We start from the raw sequence: 10,283 nt of genomic DNA, 5'->3' as shown, positions 1-10,283 counted from the left end.
TACTGCAGGCCACTTCAGCTGACTGTTATCTGCAGTTCAGCGGTTCTAATCTCACCGGCTCAAGGTTGACTCAGCCTTCCATCCTTCCGAGGTGGGTGAAATGAGGACCCAGACTGTGGGGGCAATATGCTGACTCTGTAAACCGCTTAGAGAGGGCTGAAAGCCCTATGAAGCAGTATATAAGTCTAACTGCTATTGCTATTGCTATTGCTAAAAAGTGATCTCATGACCCCAGGACACTGCAGCTGTCATAAATATGAACCAGTTGTCAAGTATTTGTAAGTAAATCACATGACTATGGGGATGCCGCAAAGGTTGTGTGAAAAATGATCATTTTTTCCAGCATCATTGTAACTTTGAACGGTCACTAAATGAACTGTTGTAAGTCAAGGACTAATTGTACTCTTTCCTAAGTAAATGATGGAAGTTTAGGGCAATCGATTTGGCTGGAGAAAGTAACACCCAAGCCAAGCCGCACACTTAAAAGAAAAGGCTAATGTTCAAATTGCATTCCATTGCTGGGAAAAACGCCACCACGGCTTCACAGCAGCTAATTCTACTAGACCATTCTAGAGGGATCTGAAGGTGGGTGGGGAGAAAGGAAACGTCAATCCTTTCCCGCCACTTCTAGAAGGGAAGGTCATCTTGGGAAAAAGAAAGTTTCATCCTTCCTCCCCCGCCCCAAGCTGGGAGTGGGGGGAGTGGGCGGGGCCAGCGAGATTGATCTGAGCAGCGGTGATGATGTCATTATGTCAGCTTGCCGAGTTTCCTTCCCCCAAGCCTCCCGCCTTGAATAGGCGCCAATGGCAAGGGAGCCGGCATAGAGAACGCAAGCGGTTAGCATTCGCGCATGCGCTGTTTTTTCCAAGCACCCTAAGAACGGCAGCGAGGAAAAAAAACAAAGCACTCGCACGCCTAGATCGCGTGGTAGACCGGTGCATACTAAATCGTGAGGAGGAGAATGCGCCTCACTTTGACTGTCCAGTATAGGGAGCGCGGGGTCCCTCGCGCATAAAGACTTAAGAAACTGAACTGACGTTGTACGTAAAGCTGTCACCGAGGCCCTTCCCCACCCACTTTTTCGTTTGGCCCCTCCCCCTTCTTTCGTTGGAGAAAGTTCGGAAGAAGGACCGCCCTTCTCTCCGCCCCCCCTCCCTTCTCTGTCAGTGAAGGTTCCCGATGGTTCTGGAAAGAGGCGGCGGCGCGAGTATATAAGGCGCGCGGGAGGCGGGGGCTCCGCGCAGTGCAGCTCTTGAAGAGTTAGAGAGGCGCGGATTCCTTCGGCGAACGGTCGTGCAGCTGGTGATTTACCGCCGTCAAGGTGAGGACGCGGTCGCTTGCAACGGAGACGGACGCTCAAGCTCAGGGGTTCCCCCCCTCCTCATAAAGTAGAGCTGCCTTTCCCTCAAGAGGGCCGGGGTGAGAGACTAAGGGGCGGCGAGAGCCCCAAGGACGCCGGGTTTACTTTGAGCCCGACGGAGACCGAACAGCGAGACCTAAAAGGCCAGACGGAGCGGCCGGTTTGGCCCGCACACCTCACGGTAGCGACGACGGGTTGGGGAGGATGGGAGAAGGAACGAAGCGGTCGCTCTGCGGGAAAGACTTGTTACTTTAAAAGTGGGGGGACACGGGCAAGAGGGGCGACCTTGCTGCTTTCCCCACAAGATTGGCTTTCAAAGGAAGCGAAGGGGTCGGATGAACGAGGAGAAGCAATGTGAGACGGAGGAATGAATGGAAGCGCTTGCATGGCCGCCTGGGGGTGGATGGGGTGGGGAGGACGACGAATGTTCTCGGCCGGGAAAGGAGGCGGGAGGCCAGGAAAGCGGCTGTCGTGGGGAAGAAGGGAGGCGGGCGAGAGAGGGGAGAAGAGCCGCTCTCCTGAGTTTGGCGGCGCGCAACCGACCAACCTCCGCGTCGACGAGAGAATTGGCTCCTGGTGGCGCGTGGGGGGGGGAGGGAATGGAAGGGGGGGGGGAGCAAACGGATGTGTGGAAGCAAGAAGACTCTAGTAATTTCTAGAATTCTTACTCATTTGTCTCGGCCGCCGGCAGGTGGCGCAGAGGTTGGCTGTGGAATCCTCGAGACTTCTCGCCTGAGCGTTCAGCTTACTTTGTGGGTGCGTGAAACCAAGGGACCGGACATTTCCTTGTAGTGATTGGCATGTAGCAGTCCTTTTTTTCCTCTTTCGTTTTTGTGCCATTTCCAGCGTAAACACTCCCACCCTGCCAATAACTTGTAAAATGAAACGTGTTCCATGTCTTCTCTGCCCAAATGTTTTGAGTTCAACAGCCATAAGCTTAATAGTATGCTCAACGCACATGCTTCATCTTAATCGAAGAGGGTACTGAAACTAGATTTTCCCCCACTGTTGAAACTATTTTAGTTTTGCTTTTAAATCTATATGAGAAATAATATAATATATTTCAGTTATGCAATGCAATACGTTAATCTGTTAGAAAATCAATTTTTAATTTCCTTTTTTGACAGATGCCAGAGGAAGTACAGACACAGGATCAACCAATGGAGGAGGAGGTGGAGACCTTTGCCTTTCAGGCAGAAATTGCTCAATTAATGTCACTGATTATCAATACCTTTTACTCCAACAAGGAAATTTTTCTCAGGGAATTGATCTCTAATTCTTCTGATGTAAGTACAATTTCTAAGGTTCTAGAAAATAATTCCATTATTATTATATTATTTTATTTTACTCAATTGCTATCTGATATTTTGCAGGCTCTTGACAAAATCCGGTATGAAAGTTTGACAGACCCAAGCAAATTGGATTCTGGAAAGGAGTTGAAAATAAGTCTTATTCCTAACAAACAAGACCGTACCCTAACCCTTGTGGATACTGGCATTGGGATGACCAAAGCTGACTTAATAAATAACCTGGGTACCATTGCCAAGTCTGGCACCAAGGCTTTTATGGAGGCCTTGCAGGCTGGAGCAGATATTTCTATGATTGGCCAATTTGGTGTTGGCTTCTATTCTGCATACTTGGTGGCTGAGAAAGTGACAGTGATCGCCAAACATAATGATGATGAACAGTATGCCTGGGAATCTTCAGCTGGTGGATCATTCACTGTCAGATTGGACAATGGTAAGAGTCTAATTACAATAAATGACTAATTTTTAAGGATTAATATTGGGGAAAATCCAAACTGCAACTGTCAGATCAGGATTGAAATCAGTGAGAGAAGTAATGGGGAAATAAAATAATGTGTTACTAAAACCTACAATAATTGCTTAAATCTAACAGGAAACCTTACTGTATATAAGAAAAGACTAGTGCTATGAATAATGCAGCATTAAAGACCAGATATTTTTGCCATAATCTAGATTAGTGTATGTCTTGAACCAGTAATGTTCATTTATTTTAATTGATCCCTTGTTTTATGGATCTTTTTATGCAACAGTAATTAAAAATAATTTATTTTACAGGTGAGCCTCTAGGTCGTGGTACAAAGGTTATTCTGCATCTGAAAGAAGACCAGACTGAATACTTGGAAGAAAGACGAATTAAGGAAATAGTCAAGAAACATTCCCAGTTCATTGGCTATCCAATAACACTTTTTGTGAGTAACTTGTTCTCAATAAAATAGTATCTGAATCTTTGTATTTACCTAAATGAATTGCTCTGGTGATAATGATAATTTTAAATTTAACTGCATAGGGGTCAATATACAATATACTTGGAGCAATTTGACAACTGTGCTACATTTAGTTACATTAGCAAAACTAGAAGCAAATTAAAATCTTAATGTGATATAGTAAGCATTTAATATGAATAAAGGATTGTCCTGGAGATTATGCATAATTTTGCCTTGCTTACATTTATCAGTAGATAAATCTTTCAGAGAATTGTTTCTTCAATTTGCTCTACCAGGCTCACCTTTTTCTGTTTTATATGCTTAATTTAGGTAGAAAAGGAGCGTGACAAAGAGGTGAGTGATGATGAGGCAGAAGAAAAAGAGGAGGAGAAAGAAGAAAAAGAAGAAAAGCCCGAAGATAAACCAGAGATTGAAGATGTTGGTTCTGATGAGGAAGAAGAAAAGAAGGATGGAGACAAGAAGAAGAAGAAGAAAATCAAGGAGAAGTACATTGACGAAGAAGAGCTGAACAAGACCAAACCCATTTGGACCAGAAACCCAGATGATATTACAAATGAGGAATATGGTGAATTCTACAAGAGTCTGACTAATGACTGGGAAGATCACTTAGCAGTCAAAGTAAGATTATTGATTCTTTTGGGAATGGACTATTTGTTCTTTACATGAATTTTAAGTGAAACTCAAACTGACAAAACTGGTAGTATATCAAAATATAAAGTGGCTTGTGTTTAAAATATTTTGACCCTTTTTGTAAGTAAACACTTTAAAATAATATGGAAATAGTCCCAATTGTTTAAATTTAGGAGAACATTTGCCATCCGATACTATTACTGTAAAATTCAAATCTTTCCTTTGATATAAATTTTATTTTATAATTTATATTCTATGCCAGATTTTTGCTAATTAATTTCCTTAATGTTGCAGCACTTCTCTGTGGAAGGACAGCTTGAATTCAGAGCACTCTTGTTTGTTCCAAGGCGTGCACCTTTTGACTTATTTGAAAACAGAAAGAAAAAGAATAACATCAAGTTATATGTACGCAGAGTGTTTATCATGGATAATTGTGAAGAGTTAATCCCTGAATATTTGAGTAAGTAGTTCTTTATCTGTTAAAAGTTGCAGGTTGCTACAAGGTCGAAAATAGTTACTCTTTGTGCTTAAGGTAGGGGGCTGTCAGATCATAGTTAATCTAGTTAAGCGCAGCAGCTATTTGAAAAAATCACACAAAACAAATTGAGTCAGTATTCTCTTTCTAGAAGGGAAAAGCATAACACTATTGACAAGGTAATGGAATGAAGGCAGGGTTTTCTAAAAGGGAAACTTGCATTTTATGATTATGGAAAACTTGTTCCAATTTAAGCTCATTAGTGAGTTTTTAAAATTACCTTACAAACCCTAACCTTAACCTTGAGAAATAAAAACATAGTTATAATTTCATCTTATTTGCAGACTTCATGAGAGGTGTTGTTGATTCAGAAGACTTGCCTCTGAATATCTCACGTGAAATGCTTCAGCAGAGCAAAATCCTGAAAGTGATTCGAAAGAATTTGGTCAAGAAATGTTTAGAACTCTTCACTGAGCTGGCAGAAGATAAAGAAAATTACAAGAAGTTCTATGAGCAGTTTTCCAAAAATATTAAGGTTTGTTGGTTTGAAATACTTATTTCAATTTTGCCATAAATGTTTGCATGCAGCTTACAAAACTGGAACTTTCTTATAGCTTGGCATTCATGAAGATTCCCAAAACCGCAAGAAATTGTCAGAGTTATTAAGATACTACACTTCTGCCTCTGGGGATGAGATGGTATCACTAAAGGATTACTGCACTCGGATGAAGGAAAATCAGAAGCATGTGTACTACATTACTGGTGAGTACCTTCAGATCATCTGGTTTCTACTGATTGGGATCATAATGTTTACATTATGTTTCATTTAGCAACTATTTGTCATTACGATGAAAAAATATTTGTAAGTTTTTAAAGCAAAGGAAAGTTGAAGTAAGATCATGAACAGTCATACTTAGCAACTACTTATATACTGCTTTATAGCCCTCTCTAAGTGGTTAAAAGAGTTGGCATATTGCCGCCAACATTCTAGATCCCACCTCAGAAGGATGGAAGGCTGAGTCAATCTTGAACTGGTGAGAATCAAACTCCTGGTAGTGAGCAGAGTTAACCTGCGGTACTGCATTCTAACCACTGCACTGCCACAGCTCTTGTAGAACTTCATTCTTGATTGTGTCTCCACTTAAGTTAACCATGGTTATAGTTGTTGGGCAGATTCATATAAAAAGTTGATACCATAAATTGGTTAAAATTCTATTGAACTTTGCTTGAAGGTACATTTTTCTTTTAGGTGAAACAAAAGATCAGGTGGCTAATTCTGCATTTGTGGAGCGACTTCGTAAACATGGCTTGGAAGTAATCTATATGATTGAACCTATTGATGAATATTGTGTACAACAGTTGAAAGAATTTGAGGGGAAGACTTTGGTGTCAGTAACAAAAGAAGGTCTGGAGCTTCCTGAAGACGAAGAAGAGAAAAAGAAACAGGAGGAGAAGAAAGCAAAGTTTGAAAGTCTCTGCAAGATCATGAAAGATATACTTGAAAAGAAAGTAGAGAAGGTATGCATATTTAAGCCCCCCCTCCCCCCAAGCAAATAGAAGTTTTTGCTGACAGCCCTTTTATAAAACAACATGCTATCTTTGACAAGTTCAGTATGCTATACGGGTTAGTCAAGTAGCAACTGAGGGTTTGTGTTTTTCTTCAAAATTGAAATGCCGTATTTTTTAGAGTATAAGATGCACATTTTAAAAAACAGGCTGAAAATCTGAGTGCGTCTTACACATCGAATATAGCATTTTTTTGCCTCCTGAAGCCCTGTCCCCTTCATCAAAATGGCTGTGCATAGCCTTATGAAGGCTTTCAGAGAGCACCTGGGAGCTGGGGAGGGCAGAAATAATCCTTTTTGCCCCACCCCTCCAGGAGCACTCTGCAAGCCTCCCCCTGCCCGCTATTCATGCCTTTTATTTGGGGGGGGAAAAAAGGTCTGTCTTTGAAAAATACTGGCACTTTTGGGAAGGTTTGCATAGTGGGAGGAAAAAATCCCCCCCCCAAAGCTCTTTAACTGGTTGATGAGAATTACATTGATCAAGTGCTATGCCAGCAGAAACAAAGTCAGTGATTTCCTTCTCTAGCACATGGATAAATACACCTGGAAACATCTACCTACCTATCTCTACTGTATTTATATATCTATTTCTCTATCCCTCTACCTACCTACCTACACAACTCTCTTCCTACCTACCTACTGTATTTCTCTATTTCTCTCTGTCCCTTTATCTACCTACCTAACTATTCTCTCTATCCCCCTCTATCTACTTACCTACTTTTTCAAAAATTTGCCTCTTCAAAACCTTGGTGTGTCTCATACTCCGAACGGTAGCTTTTTTAAAAAAGGAAATGAAATAATTGTAGCTTTCTATAGTGATTGGGCTTTTCTCTGATTTAAATACTCTTAATTCTTTTAGGTTGTAGTTTCCAACCGACTGGTTACTTCTCCATGCTGCATTGTAACCAGTACATATGGCTGGACTGCAAATATGGAGAGGATCATGAAAGCCCAGGCTCTCAGGGACAACTCCACAATGGGTTACATGGCTGCAAAGAAACATTTGGAGATAAATCCTGACCACTCTATCATTGAAACACTGAGACAGAAGGCAGAAGCAGACAAGAATGACAAGTCAGTGAAAGATCTGGTCATTCTTCTGTACGAGACTGCACTTTTGTCTTCCGGCTTCAGTCTAGAGGACCCACAGACACATGCCAACCGTATCTATAGAATGATAAAACTTGGTTTGGGTAAGTTAGGATGTGTTTTAATTAGGATGTGTTTTCTTATTAGGGAGATACTTCTATGGGGAAAATAATAATTGTGTTCACTTTATACAGGCATAGATGAAGATGATGCTACTACAGAAGAAACAAGCCCTGCAGTTACCGAAGAGATGCCACCACTGGAAGGAGATGATGACACTTCACGTATGGAAGAAGTGGATTAAATACCCATTTATCTGAAAGAAATGTGGATATTCCCTTTGCCCTTGGCTTTGAATAAGTTATGTTTTGTATATTATGAATGTTAACCTGCTGAAAAATTCATGACACTTGTCTGCATTCCCTCTTTATATTTATTTTTTGAAGATGTTATTCTTTTATTTTTGTTACATTTGCTTTTTTAGGTAATGTGGGATGCCATTGAGGGAATGTCCTTTCTTGATATATAACCCTGTACATTGGCAAATAAATATTTGGGTAGTTTATGGCAGGATTTTGTGCTGGTGGACAGAAAAGGAGTAAGTGGGAAATCCAGTTCTGCAAATGTTATGGTTAAGTCTCTGAAGTTACACAATTGAACACCTGTATCAGACAGTACCTGGTAACTAGGTATTTGTAACTGAATATTGTGGAATATTTAAAATCAGAATTCCAAACTGTTGATGTTTAGTTTTTTATACTGTAAAAAAAAAGATTCTAAATTCCACACTTAACATAGAATAGAATCTACTGTAAATCTATTGTGTCTAATGCAGTTTTGCATGTATGGTTCTACTCTGGAACTACCTAAAAATAAAAATGTTCAAAATGAACTTGAGACAAATGACTAATTTATTTACGTATTTAATAACTAGTGTTTTTTTTAATTAGGGCTAACTAACAGCATCACATTTAAAATAAGAGTAGAAGATAATAACTTGTACAGGAATCTTCAGAATTTGCTTCCTAAAAAAATCAGGAAAATATTCAAAAAATACTTCTGGTACCTCAAAACACACACAGGCAGTATGGTAAATCCACACTGGTTTTATTTAAGAAAAACTGAGTTGGAAGGGACCTTGAAGGTCGTCTAATCCAACCTCCTGCTCAAGCAGGAGATCCCAATATCATTTCAAACAAATTGCTGTCCAGTCTCTTCAAAACCTCCAGTGATTTAGTACCCACAACTTCTGAAAGTAAGTTGTTCTACTGATTAATTGTTTTCTCAGGAAATTATTTAATTCATGGGTGCTTCTCTCCTTGATTAGTTTCCATCCATTGCCTTCAGTTGCTTTGGAGAAGAGGTTGTTCTTTGTGGCAACCCCTTAGATTTTGGAACACTGCTAGTTTTTCTTTTCAGAAGACTTGGCATATCCAATTCCTGCAACCATTCTTCATATGTTTCAGCCACCAGTCCCCTTACTGTCGTTCTTTGCACTCTCTCAGAGTTTCAACATCATTTTTATATTGGCAACCAAACTGACAACCAGAACGATTCATTATTCCAAATGTGGTCTTACCAAGGCATTATAAAGTTCTAATAATTCAATGGTCTTAAGTTATCCTTTATTGATCCATGTAAGAGCTATTGTATGATAGGGATAGCTATAATCTAAAGGGTACAAGTGAGGATCTGATCACAATAGAAAAGTATGGTACTTGGGAGGTGGGTAGGTTCAAAATGCTTAGATATAACAGAACAAACCTGATTCCCTTTCACCACCACCACCTTTTTTCTTCGGTCCTGGACTCAAATCTGAATTCAACCTTGCAGTAGCCAGTATGAATAAGTTGCTGTGCTTTATTTTCCAAAATAAAATTTTATTTAGATTTATAGATTCACTATAAGGTACTAACAGATTCCTGACTTCTTTTTTGCTCTTCTAAAATGTGTTTCGTGTAGTTCATGTACCTACTGTACAAAATTTGGCAAAGTAGTCAACAGAACTGGTTACTGGCAGGACTTGAATCCTTTTCTGTTTACATGAAAGCTGGTAGCGCCAGGACAACTGCTGGCTACGCATTATGACAGTATTCTACTGTAGAATTTTTAACAAAAGGTTTAGCATGAAAAATAAATGAAATTGAGAAAGAGCAAGATAGATAAAATGTTATAGCAGCTTACATATTTCACCCCCAGCAGGCCTACATCACAATTCATTTCCCATATTCAACCCTTTTCAGTTGTAAATTCCAGATATCAAGCCATTTTTACCAATTTCAGTAAATAAAGTTACCATAAAGGTAACGCACTGTTATATTCGTGATCAAATACCCAATTTTGTTTTTGCTAGTTTCATCATTATAGTCCAATTCATTGTGGATAATAAAGCTGTTTTTCTAGCTTCATACAAATGCTTTGCTTTTCCAAATCCAATCTTGCGCATCTTTTCTAATTGGCTATAAATCCTAATAGAAAAAAATAACATGGTTTCATTTAAATTCTTTGCATCATGTGCATTTATCTTTGCTTTGTGTCAGATCTACCATGTCAAGTCCTTTCATGCATTCCATTTTTCTGGCAGTTAAAATGTGAAATAGTTTAAAGCAAGCCAATCCCTGACCAGAAATCAAATACAGGTGAAACTCAAAAAATTAGAATATTGTGCAAATGTTCATTTATTTCAGTAATGCAACTTAAAAAGGTGAAACTAATATGAGATAAGACTCATTACATGCAAAGCAGGATAGTTCAAGCCGTGATTTGTCATAATTGTGATGATTATGGCGTACAGCTCATGAAAACCCCAAATCCACCATCTCAGAAAATTAGAATATTACATGCAATCAATAAAACAAGGATTGTACATAGAACAATATCGGACCTCTGAAAAGTATAAGCATGCATATGTAC

General features: G+C 39.6%; 1 protein-coding gene across 1 annotated transcript; it reads left to right on the top strand.

Annotated features, from left to right (window-relative positions):
• Positions 1-1,216: 1,216 nt before the first annotated feature.
• Positions 1,217-8,162, top strand: HSP90AA1 (heat shock protein 90 alpha family class A member 1). Its single transcript, XM_032234486.1, has 11 exons — positions 1,217-1,321; positions 2,488-2,646; positions 2,734-3,100; positions 3,442-3,575; positions 3,921-4,229; positions 4,536-4,701; positions 5,061-5,251; positions 5,331-5,478; positions 5,966-6,234; positions 7,141-7,474; positions 7,565-8,162. Exons 2-11 carry the CDS (start codon positions 2,488-2,490, stop codon positions 7,672-7,674), a joined length of 2,187 nt encoding a protein of 728 aa, XP_032090377.1. The 5' UTR covers positions 1,217-1,321; the 3' UTR covers positions 7,675-8,162.
• Positions 8,163-10,283: the final 2,121 nt, after the last annotated feature.

The sequence above is a fragment of the Thamnophis elegans genome, chromosome 1 (genome assembly GCF_009769535.1).
Source record: "Thamnophis elegans isolate rThaEle1 chromosome 1, rThaEle1.pri, whole genome shotgun sequence".
In the NCBI taxonomy this organism is placed as follows: domain Eukaryota; kingdom Metazoa; phylum Chordata; class Lepidosauria; order Squamata; family Colubridae; genus Thamnophis; species Thamnophis elegans.
Note: the sequence above shows the minus strand (reverse complement) of the source record. Positions and strands in the feature narration are given on the sequence as shown.